Here is an 18,440-nt window from a genome sequence, read left to right as displayed (position 1 = left end):
GTTGACCATTTGCTTTGAAATGCTGGAAAACTGCCAAAAACTGTCATTCAGATATTACCAGGTGTTTGTTCCAACCGGCCCAATCTGACAATCGATCTGTAGATGTATGGCCACCTTTACACTCAGCATCACGAATCGTCTACCATTATCCCGTCCCAACAGCCATATGTTTTAGTTTACACTTTTAGCGTTCAACCATCGGCTGGATCCCTTTGTAAAAGCAAGGTATTTTTTGTTTTAAGGTCAGTGCCAGATTGGTCATCAGCCAACAGCTTTACTTCCAAGTGTAGATTATTTTTGCTGTAACAATTTTGGTCATTTCGGCAACATTAGTCCTACAGCCGCAAGAACCTACACAACTAAAAAGACACATAAATTGCAAAAAACAAAAAAAAAGTAAATTTAATGTTTATACATAAAACATTTGGTCAGTTTAACTGACTACACAGGACATATGCACAGGACTTGCAACATGCTTGTAAAATGCCTTTCAAAGTGTTTAAATTTAATAAATAGCATACAGACACAAACACAATTTTCATATTAATTGCTCAGTATACATAATTAAAAGAACAAGGCAAAAAAACATATATAATAAATAAAAACAGCAGTAGATTCTCCAATGTAACGCAGGTTCATAAAAGGACATCAAATTGTACATTACAAAATATAGAAGGAAAAGAAAGCAGAAAATGTGAAAAATTCCTTAGAATTAGCAATGAACCAGTAAGAACCCAGATAAAATAATAGTATTAGTAGAAGCAAATCTGTCCGTAGCAAAAGCATTAACCACCTGAATATATCCAAGAAAGCGCATAGTGTTTTTAGTGCATGTATATAGCAATACACGCACATTGATTCACAGAAGTTGTGTAGGTACCGAGTTTCAGAAAGACGCCATGAGCTCTTCTCCGACTTGCCCCATTATTTACCAAGCAAGACCAGCTCCTTACCAGACAACAACAGAGAGTGAAGAATTGCATTTGTGTACCGATACAGGAACTATAAAATGACTCTCGCTTCCAAAGACACAACACATGCACACAATAGCCACTAAAGTCCAATAAAAAGTACTAGAAAAATGCATAGTGTTACATTTCTTTTTCCTTTCAAAGCAGGTTGACATGGGTTTTTAATAATTTTTTTTGGGGTGTCAATGTCTACGTGTACACCCAATTAGTGTACCACATCCGTTGGCATAGCCAGCTTTGCTCGCCATGCTACAGGCCAAGACCACTTTACCATCTACGTATACTCCAACAGGGAACGGCAATGGACGAAAGAACTAAAAACAAAAAAATATATACCTTTTTATAGATCGACCCATGTACAGGGTACAATTTTAAACCATATAAACAAAACAAAAACAAACCCCCCCCCCCTCCAACTAAAACAGAATTCACCTGGGGTGTGGCACTCCCAAACTGATCCAGTAAAACTTGACTCATCTGCTTAAATGCTAAATGTCAGTAAGGATATTTTTTTTTTCTGGAACCATTTTAACAATGTTTGTTAGAATATGGAGGATATAGATTCCCAGCATTCCGTTGCTTATGAATATTAGATCAGGACTCATGAATATTGGTACGGTAGTGGAAAGAAGTATGATATCGGCATTGCTTATCAAAAGTATTAGGGTTTTCTCTTTTATAGATTTTCAGTAAATTAATTAAAAAGTTATATTATCTTTGGTTAAATGAATACATTAATTTTGGGTTGCTGTTAATAATGGTTTGAATAAACTTTGGAATTGAATAGATTTTGAAATGTTGATGTTGTAATACAGTGCCACAGTCTATGACCAAACATTCCTGAAATGATGATACAGTTGTCAGGATTCAAAATGGCTGACATCTAGAAATATAGAGGAGTCTATGTCAAATGAAGTTAATTTGTTAAGGTTTCACAATCTCTTCACTGGCAAAGTAACAGGGAGAATGTATTCATATGATTAATGAAAGGGTGGGGGGTCACGTAGTGACCAGAGGGAAGGGAGAACAACAAGGTTTTTTGGGGCACACTTTGACTAATGGTAATGAATGAGTTATAACATAACCTTTAATAAATTTTATAAGCTAAAATATGGGTACGTATTGACAATTAATGAATCACACTATAATAATGAAAAAGAAAAGATTCTTTTTTTGTGACGGTCACAATTTTGTCGGTGAAATGGTCAAACAATATTCGGTACTTATGTATTATCTGGACTCCCATGTTAAATGCACCCCATTTTTTCATACCCCTACTATCCAACTACGCATGGAGTTGACTTTATATAGTGTGGCGAGCGCAGCGAGCCACCGTGCCCGAAGCGTGGCGAGCACAGCGAGCCCCGCGAGGGGACGCGGTCTCATAAGAAAAACGGGAATCCAGATATTACATAAGTACCCAATATTCATATGATTAATGTCTGTAGACTTCACTGACCAGATGTACTTAGCCTTGAAAAGTGATAAAGTGGAGAGCGATAAAGTACCAGCCAATCAGTTCCTAACTGCCATGTTACAGGCAGTGTTTGATAAATGGCTGTTAAGAGTTAAATGGTTGGTATTTTAAATCACTCTCCAGGGCTTAGAACAGTGGGCGCAACCCTAGCCCTCGAGAGCTACCAACAGTTCACATTTTCCAGACAACCTAGCTGCTGCACAGCTGCACTCATTAATCACTGACACATTTTAAAAGATCCACAGATGGAGCTAATTAGCTCACTTGTGATTCTGTGAGGAGACCTGCAAAACATGCACTGTTGGTAGCTCTCGAGGACTAGGGTTGGCTACCCCAGGCTTAGAACATCTGTCCCAATATCAAGAAAGGCAAAGTAAAAGTACAGACATTGGAGAATGCAAATGGGCAAAAACATGCTGCGCTGCAGGTGGGGAAGATGTACGCTCAGAGTAAAGGCCCCCCCATACACTGCAGCAATTTCTCCCCTCCGAGAAGTTGCCCGGGACCCGGGTCAGCAGGATGGCATGGGATATATACTTGTGCATGCAATATATTGCATGTCATACAAATCAAGCCGCCCCTGCTCAGAAGCAATCCGAGCTCGGAGGGTCCGGAGCGATGTACACGCGACCAGGCATTGCATCGGACCCGCTGTCAGTCACCTGCAATCCTGGTTCTTTTCCTGTGATTGATTGGTGCAAAAGAACCCAAATTGCATGTATATTGCCCAATGTATGGGGGCCATTAGATTTGGGTGGGGTGTGTTCAAACTGAAATCTAAACTGCAGTTTAAAAATAAATTGTCCATCTGTGGGCTACATGCAAAAGCAGCCAGTATTTACCCTACAGAGAAACATATACATTTAATTGCTCCCCTCGCATAGCAATATGGTTAATTCCAGAAACAAAATAGCTTTTATTCTGTATTGACATTGGCCTATAGCAGAGGTGGCCGAACCGGTCTTTGAGATCTACCAACGGTCCACATTTTCCAGATCACTTAGCTGCTGCACAGCTGTAGTCATTACTAACTGTCACATTTCCCAGACTCCCTAGCTGGTGCACAGCTGTAGTCATTACTAACTGTCACATTTTCAAACCTGCTGCAGTCATTCCTACTATAGATCCACAGGTTGCCTGAAAAACATGAACTTTTGGTAGACCTTGGGGACCGGTTTGGCCACCCCTGGCCTATAGTCTGCTGAATGCGCACTTAAATAATTTGTCCAAGCAAAAGTAAATCTGCTGTGCTATGGGACTTTGCAGTTCAGGACGACTCTGGGCAGTGCCACATTATAAGCTACACACAGAAAGGTCTGTAAATTTACTTTACTTACTGCATTCAAGTGACATAATTCTTACATTCCCTTTAACTAGACTGAGTATCTTGCGTCAGCTAAGCTGCAATATCTCAGGGGTTTGGCAAATCAGAGTGAAATCAATGACCACAAAGAGGAGAGTCCGCCTTTATTTGGACTCCACCCATATCTTCAGCAATCTGTACACTAACAAGTGACATCACTTAGGGAGGAGGGACTTTATACACTTGATGTCACTAGTTCTTCGCAAACGTATAAGACAATTTTATCAATACTGCTCTTACCCCCAAAATGGTGTCCTTAATGTGTGAGTGAGGTTAACCCGGCAAAAACAGTCTAACATGGGACGGACGAGAAGCAAATAAAAAAAGAAAAGGGGGTAAAAATAAATCAAAAATACTGTGAAGTTTATTTAGAAAATGATGGTGCAGTAAATATTAGGGAATTTGGGTCCACACAGACCGGATATCAACAACGTCTAGGTAGAGAGTCCTTAGGTCATCAAGAAACTGTTGACACGCATAAGGTCTGCGAGGACAAATGGACAATGGTCGAACACAAAACGATACACGTTCTTTGGCCACATTTTGTCTAGTTTATATTATGTGACCACTAGCAGTACAGACGTGTACCCTCACGGGTTCATTCCGCTCACCCCAGTTGCTATTGCCAATAGTAACTAGTAAGGTAATCAGGTCGACAGTCAAAAGATCAACCACTATTGGTGGACAGGCAGAAGGTCAACATGGAAAAAGGTCAACATGAGTTTTTTTGGTACTTATATGTTAGTTGGGCGCCCACTATAGTTAGTAAGTTCATACACCGACTATCCATGTCGGCATGGAGTGGATTTTATATATAGTGTGGTGAGCGTAGCGAGCCACCGAGCCCGAAGCGTAGCGAGCGGACACGCAAAACTAAGCAAATAGCTTAGTGGGCGCCCAACTAACATATATGTACCAGGTTTTTTTTAAACCGACTTTACCATCCCAGTGGGCGTAGAGTGAGAATTTAATAGTTTAGAGTGCAGTGAGGCACCATGCATGGTGATACCAGCGAGGGGACCTACACAGTGTCTATGTCAACCTGTTTCAACATAGACCCACAAAAAAACGTGAAAAACTCATGCCGTTTTACCATGTCAACCGTGTGTGTCGACCTAATATGTCAACATTTTTCATGTGCCTGTCGACCATTAGTGGTCAAACTTTTGAATGGTCAAACTAGACACTGTCGATCCGCACCGCACAGTAAATTAAGCAAATGTAAAACACGGAAAATATAGTGCGTCGACCTTATTTGACATTTGGAACTAGTCGACCTCGGAACTAGTCAACCTTTCATCGGTCGAGCTTTTGTACTAGTCGACTATCTGGTGTTGACTCACGGAATTTCGACTGATACATCGGTTGATCTATTATCCAGATCCCACATCCACACACAGGTAAGTCATCATTAGACTACTAGAGTTATAGGCATACCCAATAACAACCAGAAGAAATACAACGTGACCATTATAAGGCTATATAATCATCAGCAATGGAAACACCCTGTAATATTGAGCCAAAAAGGTGGATTCTGAGTTCAGAGCAAAGCAAAGCAAGGCAAGTAACTGTAAAAAGCAATGGTGCACTGCAGGTGGGGCAGAGTAAAAATGGTGCAAAGAGATTTATATGTGGGAGGGGCGCATCCAAACTCACATTAATTGCAATGTAAAAATAAAGCTGTTCAGTAATGGTGGGGTACAAAAGCACAACACAGGGTTTACTAGTGTTCATGCTAAGCTGTTTAAGCAGGGTGCTGCACTGATTTTTAAAGGCCGGCTTCCAACCATGACGTTGGCGGCCCAGGCGCTACCACCAACCCTGACGTTGGCAGCCAAGGCCCGACCCCTAACCATGACGTTGGCGACCCAGGCCCGACCACCTACCCTGACGTTGGCGGCCAAGGCCCGTCCATGCGATGCCTGCATACCCCAGATCACCATTTACCCTACACACAAAAACAGCGAATGTTTTTGCTCACCTTACACTGCAACATGGTTTGTTCCAAATACAAAGTTATTTTTATTTGCTCCAAACTCAGAATCAGCCAAGATTGCAGTTATTGCCACCAATATTACAGCATGCACCAAATCTAAGATGTGAAGGTGGCCATACACTACTGCGTCTTCTCAGATGGCCACCTGATCCCCCTTGAGCCGCATGGGACCTTTCCCAGCCGGCAGGATTGACTGCGGTCCTTTTGCATGTGATGTATCACACAAGACCCCCGTTCACCATCGCCAGGTGGTGGTCCGAGTCAGAGGTCAACCGTGTACGGAGGAGCTTTAGATTTAAATGGTTTGACTACAATTGTCAGCTAAATTCTGGTATCGTTTTGGGCTTTTGTTTTGAGCGATGTTCGTAAATTATACCCAATGCTGATGCCCCAGCATGTACACAAACATACTTTGTGGTTGTGCCTCTTAAAACCGGGACGTTCCCACTAAGTGAATATGGGGAGGAACTTTTTTTATGTTTCTAGCATGCGGTGCAATGCCAGGCAGCCGCGGCACCCATACTATAAACGGTTTGGAGATTTATGTGCGGCACATATTGGACAACAATTTTCTAACGTTTAATCAACATCGAGAGACAACAAAAAAGCCATTTCAAAATCAATAATTCCCCAACGATGAAGATCTCTTTTCAGGCAAAGAAAAATGAAATACAAGTAGTAAATTAATTAAAACAGAACATTTTTACATATTTTACATTCCAATAAAATATATATATATAAAACCAAAAATAAAAAACAGAACATCAACTTAAACATCCTGATCTGACCCCGATCTGCGATCAACATTTTTTGTATAAGAAGGCTGTTGTGTTGCATCCAAAGCAAAGCCTTCCAGATAAATAACTGTGTCCTGGTAAAGTAACACTCGCTTACAGAGCCAGGCGTGTAACACAACGAACGGTCCTACATCGTAAACTAGATCCTAACTCTGTACCGTTAGAAGAGCCCCTGGGCCCATCCTCCTACAATTCTGAAGGTAACACATTTACGGTAGGAACCAAAAGTGCCATAAAGCCAATCTTGGGTCTGTAGTCGCCCTTCTGAATATTTCAAGCATAAGTTTATTTCTGTGAAGTACAAAACAGTGACTAGATATTGCTCCAGAACATGAATCCACAGTGTTGCGTGTCTAGCAGAGCAGCAATGCCTCGTCATCACTAGTTTCATTCTTGAGCACAGCTTCCAAGCATGTGTCCGGGATCTGAGCGGTGTGCACGATACCACAGCACTCGCAGGGACCGTCGCGGCCACAGGCCCTCGCGCCAGGAGGTGATGCGCTATGTTGTGCAAGTCCTGGCCCCTGATCGGAGGTAAGATCAAGTAATGGTCTAGTACAGTCATTGAGGTCAATGTCTAATGCTGGAATCAACATCTCTACATCGTCGTCATCATCATCACCACCACCAACAGCATCTCCTCCTCTTCCACCTCCACTGCTGTCAAGTTGCCTCAGAGGGCTTTGGTTCTGACCTGCAGAGCTTGACCGCCCAAGCGTGATTCGCACCCAACGCAAACCTTGAGTCATTCTACTAAGAGCACTGCTGAGCTGCTGGCGTGCTGGGCTAACAGCAGTCTGTTCCAGGGCCGGTCTCTCCCGGACGTTATCCGTTGTGCTACTGCTGGATGCTGGAGTCAACGTGCTCCTACTTCCGCTCACTGTGGCTTCCACAGCAGAGACTGGGGGAGTCTTTTGAGGCAATGGGGCAGCGACACCGCCAACTGCCCCTTGGGCATCTCTCCTCTCATTTTCCCCATCAATGTCATCAGACTCCACAGAGAAGAGTCCCCGATGATTGCTCCCGTGAGCTCCATCTCTATTTGCCCCCTGGTTTGTAGGACAGTCCCCATCTGTGGACACCAAGGCCAGGGAACCAGAGTTACGGGACCGCACAAAGTTGTAAATTCTGTTCCAGATGTTGCTGGATCTGCCGGCTATCGGGAGCCTAATGGATGTGAATCCCAACTGAGAGCGAACAGCTATTCTTAGGTTTTCCAAAACGGAGGCCTGTAATAAAAAACAAAAAAACTGATTTCTGAAAACAGCAATGTCAGTCATTCATTATTCCTTTCCACCGCTTCAAAGATCTAACGCAGGCATGTCCAACGTTGGCCCTCCAGATGTTTTGAAACTACACATCCCAGCATGCTTTGCAATAGTTTTAGCATTCTCTAATAGCAAAACTGTGGCAAAGCATGCTGGGATGTGTAGTTTCATAACATCTGGAGGGCCAACGTTGGACATGCCTGATCTAACGGTTCACGTAACGCAGGAATGGACGTATTGGCTGAACGTTGTAAGCTGGTAGTGACTGTGTCAGGAGCACTAGCAATACAGGGTGGATTCAATCGTTAGACTTTGTGTTGTGAGGTTCTAATGTTACAGACCGTTCATGTACTTAAAGTGTTAGATTTACTAAATTTTGAAAAATTAAAAAAGGCGTGACATTGTCCATAGCAACCAATCGGATTCGGTCTATACTTTTCTAGGCTACCATATAGAAAGGATAGTTAGAACCCTAGTTGCTAAGGGCAACACCACTACTTTTAATATTTATTAGAAATTTTAAGAAATCTACCCCCAAGAGCCAGCTTCGCACATTATTTTGAATTCGGAAACATCTGCCGAGTTTCAGCCAACTGCGCATTCGGCGTTGCAAACATACACAGAAGGGTCTCCGATATATTATTCAGTCTGTGAGATTGGTGGTTCTGGGTGCCAAATGTGTGTCCGCATGGAAGAGATCAGAGGGATGAGCCAAGTTGCATCCTATTCAGAGCATTCCCGGCCATCTCACTTGCACCTAGTATATGGGCAGAAGGTGCTGGTGGATGGATGACTGGCCGTCACAGACCGATAATCACAGCAGATGCCTGATTGATGCGTTTGTCTCAGAATCAGCCGCTAGAAATATTAGACTAGTAGCAAGTGTCTATCAGATCCAGGTAACACTGGGCCTTACAGTTTTAGTGACAGGAGACATTTGCTCTGGACTTCCACAAGACTGCTATCGGGACCACACCCACGCAGGGGATACAGAATAGTGCATCGTTCCTAAATAATTGCCAATATATTTCCGACCACCCCCCCCCCCCCACAAAAAAAAAACAAAAACAAAAAAAACTTTGTTATGAAATATGGAAAACATTTTACCTGGTTTGGAGAGCACACGGGAAAGTCCTCCACGGGTGGAATTAAACCCTGGGCAATCAGCTGCCCATAAGAAGGGGGGGCTTCTCGTCTCAATAAATCAGCCTCCACACGTGACAGCTGTGTCTCAAAGGACCTTAAAGAAAGATAAATCAAACACATACGTAAGCCATTGTAGGTGCTGATCGTTGTGTGTCTGGGCTTGCTGTACAGCCAACGTGTGGTAGACAAGCTTACAGTCCAATTTATGTGCCATAATGACAGTTTCTAGGTGATCCCCTATGCCCTAGACCAGGGCTGGGCAACACCGGCCCTCCAGATGTTAGTGAACTACACATCCCAGGATGCTTTGCATTAGTTTTGCTATGTGGCCATGCTGAAACTGATGCAAGGCATGCTGGGATGTGTAGTTCACTAACATCTGGAGGGCCGGTGTTGTCCAGCCCTGCCCTAGACCTACGGTTCCCAAACATTATTGAATCACAATAGCCTAATCAGAATGATTTTCTTGGCACCTCAAGGCCAAAAGTTTCTTATTGAGAAATTTAGAAAAAAAAAAAAAGAAGAAGAAGATGGTACTTATGTAGGATCTGGGCGCCCGATTTTGTGATTGTATGCCTTACCTTAAGGCATTCAATCCGATGCGATTCGACGCGATTTTCGGCAAAATCGCATCGAATCGCATGTGATTTTGCATAGGATTCAATGTTAACAAGGTCCTGTTCATTTCCCCACTATCCAAGTGGGCATAGAGTTGATTTTATAAAGCGTGGCGAGCGCAGCGAGCCACCGAGCCCGAAGCGTGGCGAGCGGACGCGGAAAACATTTTAAGTAATTTGCGGCCGCTCGCCACGCTTCGGGCACGGTGGCTCGCTGCGCTCGCCACGCTATATAAAATCAACTCTATGCCCACTTGGATAGTGGAGAAATGAACAGGACTATGTTAACATTGAATCCTATGGAAAATCGCATCGGATCGCATGCGATTCAATGCGATTTTTCCGACCCGATTTTAAAATCGGGCGCCCAGATACTACATAAGTACCAAAAACATTAATTCAAGTAAAATTGTCATCCTTAGGTTTAATTATGTGGCTTGGAATAATAAAATTTTCTTCTGTTGTCCACATATTTTATGAATTGTTTTTTACCTACTGCAGTCACCAGAAATAATTCAAATTGGTCCTTTACTACAAACCCGAGGCACCCCTTTACGTACTTCAAGGACACCCCAAAGTGCCACAGCAGACCCTTTGAGAACCACTATCCTAGACTGTATAATGAGCTGTTCTCTAGAACCCATGCTGACTCTTAGGAAGATAAAAATAACATTACAATTTATGAAAAATTAGAGCGTTGGAATCCGCCAACAAGAGCTTTACACCATTTAAATGGCTTACTTAAGCAGCAAAACACAAAGGGGGAAATTTACTAAAAGAAATTTGTAAAAAATAGGTGTATTTGTATCCAGAAATACACTTATTTTTGACATTTACTATCCCGAAAATACGTATTCTTATTGATAGCACATCAATACGAATAGACGTATTTTCGGGATAGTAAATGTCAAAATAAGTGTATTTCTGGATACAAATACACCTATTTTTTACAAATTTTGTAAATTTCCCCCAAAGCATTCAGAGATTTACAAGAGGTAGACACTAGAATGTGAACAACCCCCCAACACACAGTAGAACAACGAGAATTAAGCATACCCAGAAAACCTTTCCACTTACCTGCGTTCAAACATGCGCAGTGAGTAGAGCTTGCAGGTACAGCCCAATGCGATGACCAGCAGTAGCCCGCATATAAGGCTGCCGATAACTGCCGCAGTGATCACACGCGTGGGCACGATCACAGGGCAGTTCTCCTCATCGCTGCCATCCCCGCAGTCATCTTGGGAATCGCATACCCAGCTTTCGAAGACGCAGCGGTTATTTTTGCAGTGGAAATTCCCTGGCTGGCAAAAGAAGCAATTCTTCTCATCGGAACCATTGGGGCAATGATTCTGGTAATTGCACCGGTCAGAACGGGGGTAGCAGACCCCGTTTCTGGAGCAAGGAAACTCGTCTTTTTGGCACATGCTACAATTCAGCTCATCTCTTCCATTGGGGCAGTGCCAGTAGCCATCGCACCGCTGCTGTTCCGTGTAACAGCCCCAGTTACCGCCGCAGGGGATCTCCCACGGGAGACAGAATCCATCCACTTGGTACGTTGCATTAAATCCTCGGGCTGCATTGACCTTATCGGCACAAAAATGCACCCGGATCTGCCCCGAGGAGGAGACTACTGTAAGGGGAGCGTGAGAGTCAAACGCTGTTAGAACCCGCAACAGTTTATGCGAGTTTTCCTCTAGCCCATCGTATATTTTCACATAGTCCCCGTAGCCGGTGCCATCCAACTTAAAGTCCGTGAAACGCAGAATGACCTTGCGGCGATCTCCGGTGTCGATAAGCCACGTGCAGTTGCTGCCAGGTGGATAGAAGTCGGGGTAGTTGGGCGAGCTAAAAGCTCCGTAGAAGTATTTAAGCGACTGCCCGCATGAGGGTACATCGCAATCGATCTCATCCCCTAGGTCCAAGCAATCGATGTTTCCATCACATTTCAAAGAGTTGGGAAGGCAGGTGTAGGCTTTAGTGAAACGCGACAAGCACTGAAAGCGGTTGGAAGCGCAGGGCTGAAATGAAGCCTCTGTTGGGCGATTAGACTTGGCGCATAACTTTTCATCAGAACCATCGCCACAATCATCTAACCGGTTGCATTTTAATGCTTCAGATATGCATTTTCCATTGTCGCATCGGAACCGATTCCGCTCACATTTTTTCTTTGCTTAAATGGGGAAAAAGAAAAGAATTTTTCAATTTTCAAACTCATGAGAGGGAATTGAAGACACAAGTCAAGAGGGTGACAGTGTGAGAAGACATCTATGATTCTTAAAGTCTTTCTTAAAATGACTGCCGTGTCCCATTTACAGAACCACAGATGTAGGGATGCGTTCTATGCTTAAAATAGCGGAGCCATCACACTGCAAGCTTCTGTGCACGGATAACAGGGTTACACACCGCACCATGTTATATGTGCCCTTCTTTTAAAGGACATATAAACGCCATGGGGCATATTCAGATGGGTGCAGCTTCCGTGTGGTAACATTGTATAGCCTGTGCAGCAGGTGACGGCTTGTGCAGAACGGAATCTGCCCCATGAGCGCTATAAGGAGCCTTTTTATGCCGTATTCATTGTAGTCCTTTAAATAGGCACAAAGAGGCCAATTCAGGACCGCTCACAGAATTTGGCAGCAAACCTGATGGTCCGGGTTTGCACATTTCCGCCCAAGTGCAAACGGCTTTGGAGAGTTACTCACTCGGCGGCCATTCACTGTGGGGAGGAAGGGCCGGACACGGGACCAGAAAAGGGGAATGTCCAGAGTTTTATGGGCTTCCCCACAAAAACACTGGGTGTTCCCCTGGAAACGCGGATGGGCCAATGCCTGCAAGGGGGTTGGGCAACTGCCTTTATAGAAGTCAGCCGCCCTCCCCGTCTTCGTCCTAGCACTCGTAAATAAAGTCAATACAGACTTATTTGGGAAGGCGGGAGAAATCATTTAATGTGCGTTAGGCTGCACGGCGAGCTAGTGTTCATTCTAGCACCCGCCAGCTTTGAAAACCTATGCAGTTCCTCCTCCCTGCCTGGGGTGCCGCTGTCTGCTGTAGTGCTTCTAGCACAGTGTGGTCTTTATATCAGCACTGATATGCAAACCAGACCTGTGCTAGCAAAACCACAGCAGACAGCGACACCCCAGGCAGGGAAGAGGAACTGCATAGGTTTTCAAAGATGGCGGGTGCTAGAATGAACACTAGTGAGTGGTAATGAATTACCCCCTAAATTTCCAAAAATGACATAAGAAATAAAGGGCTGAAACACACTAGGTATATATAGCCTTTAAATATACTATTAACCTAACTAGACAGGACTATGTGAATAAGCAACACTTCAGGACACAACCATATGTACCTAGATCAAGTATGCATGAGCAAGTGTGACTGACAGCTCTGTCATACAGATGGCTAACCTTGACACTCCAGCCATTGTTGAACTACACATCCCAGCATGCTCTGCTACAGTTTTGATATTTGGCCATGCTAAAACTGATGCAGGGCATGCTGGGATGTGTAGTTCAACCACAGCTGGAGTGTCAAGGTTAGCCATCACTGGTCTTGCGCATACGACTTCTATGTAGAATCTAGCAGCGGAATGAACCGGCAGACATCTACGAGTCGGAAAACGGACATCCGCAGAACAATGACTGCGTAGCTGATCCTTCGCTTGTTATCTCGCTATTTGCAGACATGTGTCTGGTCACCAACAAAATGTGCAGCTCCATCGTTCTACTACGCCTTACCCGCGTTATAAGACAGGCGAAATCCTTTCCTAGAAATACGGTCGTCTGCGTGGAACTTGATCCACACGTGGTCTTGAAGAGAGGTGTATGGGGCTGGGATTGTAGAGCCACATGCTCTCACTCCATCCGCGCTCTGTGACGGACCGATGGATAACCAATCGAAGCTGCAGGTGGCCGATCCCTGGATATCAAATTCTTGGAAACTTCAAAATGACAGAAAGCAGGTGGTTAGAGATCATGTTGCTTTATAGATAATAACATCGCAAGCACAGTATTATATTGTAGGAGCTCGTGGCTGCACTCACAGCACAAACATCCATCTGCCTATGTCAAGCTTCATTTTTGGAGATTGACAGAGAGAACCTTCAGATGCTTTGACCTTCTCTACGGAAAGGAGTAATGGGTATCGAAGAGGAATCCTTTCGGGTATCGAAGAGGAATCCTTTCAGATCCCTCCGTCCCCGTTCAGCTTCCATCGCTAGAAGTCCCTCATGTTTGAGCCCAAGTTTGTTCTTGTGCAAGAGACTAAAAAGCGGTTCTAGGTATAAAGGGTACGGCACATCTCTGGCTCAGCTTTATCCGCACCGGTACGGCACATCTCTGGCTCAGCCTTATCCGCACCGGTACGGCACATCTCTGGCTCAGCCTTATCCGCACCGGTACATCACATCTCTGGCTCAGCCTTATCCGCAACGGTACAGCACATCTCTGGCTCAGCCTTATCCGCACCGGTACGGCACATCTCTGGCTCAGCCTTATCCGCACCGGTACGGCACATCTCTGGCTCAGCTTTATCCGCACCGGTACGGCACATCTCTGGCTCAGCCTTATCCGCACCGGTACAGCACATCTCTGGCTCAGCCTTATCCGCACCGGTACAGCACATTTCTGGCTAAGCCTTATCCGCACCTGAGCAATGCTGAATAGCTCTGTTATTTTATCCACTGCTGTTACTCATATCATGGCCCCGATTAATGTTGGTTTGGTAAATAGCGTTGATTTGCTGCTTACTGAGTGGTCAGATACCGGCCGTCGGGCGAGCGAACTTACACCCCCCTTCCTCGAGCCAACGCCTGCATTTGCATGTGAATAGAGGAGTACACTCTCACATCTATTCGCATGGGGAAAATTTTTTTTTAACTCAATGGTCGGCGACCATCGAAAGATTGTTTCCCTGTTCTCTAGGCTGACTTATATTTACGAGCGCCTGGACGAAGACGGGGCAGGCAGCTGACATCCTGTGATGTCAGCCGCCGGCCCCCCAGCAGTCATTGGCCAGCTTGCGTTCTGAGCGGGAACGCCCAGCGTTTCCATGTGGACGCCAATAAAACGTTGGGCGCGCCCAATGCATGCCCCTCCCTCCCCTCCCCATATGAACGGCTCGGCACACATATGGGCAGAGCCGCACAATCAGTCCCGCAAGCGAACACGCCGGGGATCCATTAAACAGGCCTGATGCTTACTTGGCCCAAAATGGTGTTATTCAGTCATACTAACTTGTGAGCAAAACTTGTATGACTAAACCCGCAAGGGCAGGGAAGGGGAACCTTGGGCCCTCCAGCTGTTGTTGAACTACACATCCCAGCATGCCCTGCTACAGTTTTGCTATTTGGCCATGCTAAAACAGTTGCGGGGCATGTTGTGAGCCCTCCAGCTGTTGTGGATAACTCACCCAAATCTAACTCTCTCTACACATGTAACATCTGTATCCCCCCCGCAGCGCAGCACGGTTTTGCCCAGTGGTGTGCTTCTTGCATTGCTGACAGAGCTGAATCGGGCCCTTCGTTACTTGTAGACCTATGTGACAGGACAATACGCACCTTACTGTGATTACTTCACCAGGGTTGGCATGGATGTACCAACTACAGTTAATTCTCGGTGGGTAATAGTCAGGCCACCCGGGACTGGTGAGGATGCCGCTGGGCTGCCGGATCTGCTCAGGAATCCCGCCGCAGGCTACAATAACAGGGAAAGGACAGAACATAAAGATCCAATGGAATTACATTGTGCATTTCTGTATTATGTTCTGGGCATAACAGGGAAATACAGTACAATGATCTACTGTGTGATCAGAGAGATGCTCAATGCCTTTATTATTGTGTCTGTAGCTGGATAAACACACACACACACACACACACACACACACACTGCTGTAGACAAAGAGCTGTCATTATGTATCTGCACATTCTGGGGAAAATGAAGGTGAATAATATGGTGGATTATTTGCGCTGTCTCTGTTCCAAATAACATTGCAATGTGATGGTCAGCAAGGGACAGGAGAAGCTGACACTGGGCAGGTTATATACCAGATAAGAAATCAGGCGTGGCTTCAGTGCTTAAGGGAATCTTCCCATTGGTCGCTCTCCATTGTCCCACTCCTCTCCCACGCCACTATCACTCCACTACGTCTTTCTGCTTATCCATCTGCTATACCTCCCCATTACTAATGCACTGGTATCCCGCTATGTGTATCTCTTGTAGGACCGTATTGTTATTCCTCTATAATTCTCTATGGTGAATTGCTTCCTATTTACCCCTTGTGGGGGAGATACGCGACACCTATGTTTTTTTGGACACTGCAGCCATGCCAAGCGAAACAAAATCCGTGATAGGTCGTAGCACATGTGACGGAATACCCCCTACTGTCCCTTAATCCCCCCCTATACTGTGTCTCTACTATTCTTGCAACAGGATTTGTATCCCTGTAGTAAAATGTTAAGCCATTTGTGAACACTGAAAAATGCAATTTTTTTTTCTTAACTTGATTGACAAATGTAATTATATATATATATATATATATATATATATATATATATATATATATATATATATATATATATATATATATATTTAAAATAAATCAGCAACCACTGTAAAATTAAAGCAGGCACTTCGATTTAACACGAATGCAATAAACTTTTAATGACCTATTTGAAGTACAATTCTTTTGATTGTCAGTAGGTGGCACTGTAAAACCTCTTCGCCGAACTTCAAACCCATCTCCCAAAATAACCCATTCTAGGATGGACAAAATGCTTTGTTCCCCGGGCACTGAAGCCAACCCCAGTTGGTGAATCACGTGTTCATGGAGATAAACAGCTGCATTATTGATCCCTAGGACGAAGCTAACAATCTGTGCACATGAACGTTACACGATAAAGTCAGGAATAAACCACTGGCAGAAAAACAATAGAAATGTTTCATCGTAGAGGCAGCGTACAGGTTATATAGGAAAGAAGCTATGTGGTGTATAGAACCAATCAGGTTGAGGAACTAGACACATCATTACTGGTATATCACATATATCGCTTTGACTGTCTGCAACTACCCAGTTTGTTTTACAACGGTTTCCAAACTCAAAACGCAACGGACTTTGCTGCACTTTATATAAAAACGTAATAAATAATAAAAAAATGTTGACATTAAAGTAAGGCTTTAAGGTGACCATACACATTGCGATTATCGCATGCGTTTAGAACTTTTAAAGTTCAAAACGCATCTCATGTGCTTATAATCGCACTGTGTACCTGCAGGGATACGATGCGAGTCCCCACAGGTACAATATTGTATAGCACAAAAAGTATGTGCAGTCGGTACTTTTTGTGCTACATCGCATCACTTTTGTAGTATATGCGATGTCCAGTAGGGGACTGTAAATAAAAAAAAAAAAAAAAAGGCTAGCATCGCACAGTACAAATTACACATCGCATAGAAGAGGCAAAATCACACAGCTCCATTGTACAGTACAAAATGCACAGCACACAAAATCGCAATGTGTATGGGCACCTTTAGGTGGAGGTTTAGGAGTCAGATATTAGTGATATTACTTACCAACAGAAGTGCCGATGGATCTGCCATAATTTATCATCAGCTGACTGCCGGAACCAAAAAACTTTGCCGGAGTCGCCATACTAGTTAAGTGACCACTAGATGTTTTGTTGACATTATAAATGTCGAAGATATATATGTCAACGTACCAAGCATATCAACATTACGGCGATGTGCCTGGCTCCTAGTGACCATGCAGAGGTAATCATTTTACTGGTGGAACCATTATGTACCCTATTGGGTTGGAATTGCCCAATGAATGAAGCATGACTTAGGCCCCATACAGAGGTGTCCTCATACGCCAATGCTGAATTCCAGCAGCCCCTCTTGGCGCACCAAGTCCTGTGAGATGTGTTCATTATAGATGTATTTTGTTTGCCAAAATTGTGTCTTAGTCAGAACACAATGCTGATAGATGCACACGAAGACTCTGCTGAGTAATTTGATAAGTTGGCACTGGTATTATCGGTGTGCGACTGAGTCTCTGAAACTGCATACAAAGTGCTACAATGTAGCAGCTGCAGATTTTTTCCAATACAAGTTCTGTTGTGCTCCGTATACAAACTGTCACACAAGAGATACATAGTGAATATCAAAATTAATCAGCGCAGTCTCTTGGTGCGTCCTAGCAACCAAGATGCATTTTCAACCTTGGACGCTAGCAATGTTGCACGAGACCTGGTGACTCACTCGCACCAGGCATCTCATACTGCATGACATACGGAGGCTAGATTTAGGAGGACGCATTTTTATATATATCATTGGGGCAATTCTCCTTTTGCCCTGACACTGGGGATACCCTAACTTGCTGAATTTCATAATGCCGGCTAAGAACTGACCAGGAAATACACAGAGAGAGAAATTCCCGCACCAGTCTATTGGTAGACAGTCCTCTACCCTCAGAAAATTTCCTCAATGGGGTGAAAACCAATATTTTACCCAAACTAGGTCTGAGGGGTGCTACCCACTACTTTGATATAGACATAAACACCCACAAGAAAAAAAGAAGTATTTCTGTGGGTGCACTGAGGACCAAAAAATATATTCTTAAAAATTAACCTTTAATGTTTATCTTCTAAAAAAGTCTCATATACAAGAGATCTGATATCCTTGTTGTGGTGAAATATTAAAAGATAGAATGTGAATAAAGAGATGAAAATCTACGTGAAAAAATTAAAAGAGAGAGAAATACAAATGTGTGTGTGTATGAGTCTATGATTTTAATATTGAACTTTAA

At 44.0% G+C, this 18,440-nt stretch overlaps 1 protein-coding gene across 2 annotated transcripts in view; it reads right to left on the bottom strand.

Moving 5' to 3' along the window:
* Window positions 1–384: 384 nt before the first annotated feature.
* LRP12 (LDL receptor related protein 12) overlaps window positions 385–18,440 on the bottom strand; it is a 53,111-nt gene continuing 35,055 nt past the window's right edge. For both annotated transcript variants that reach the window (XM_083186882.1, XM_083186881.1), the window contains exons 4-8: window positions 15,196–15,331; window positions 13,376–13,578; window positions 10,713–11,805; window positions 8,980–9,112; window positions 385–7,833 (exon numbers count right to left, since the gene is read on the bottom strand). In XM_083186882.1, coding sequence (XP_083043008.1) covers window positions 6,958–7,833; window positions 8,980–9,112; window positions 10,713–11,805; window positions 13,376–13,578; window positions 15,196–15,331 — 2,441 coding nt within the window. In that variant the 3' untranslated portion in view covers window positions 385–6,957. The remainder of the gene's footprint in view (window positions 7,834–8,979; window positions 9,113–10,712; window positions 11,806–13,375; window positions 13,579–15,195; window positions 15,332–18,440) is intronic.

This window comes from Crinia signifera, chromosome 5 (assembly GCF_055691185.1).
Source record: "Crinia signifera chromosome 5, ASM5569118v1, whole genome shotgun sequence".
NCBI classification, from domain to species: Eukaryota; Metazoa; Chordata; class Amphibia; order Anura; family Myobatrachidae; genus Crinia; species Crinia signifera.
Note: the sequence above shows the minus strand (reverse complement) of the source record. Positions and strands in the feature narration are given on the sequence as shown.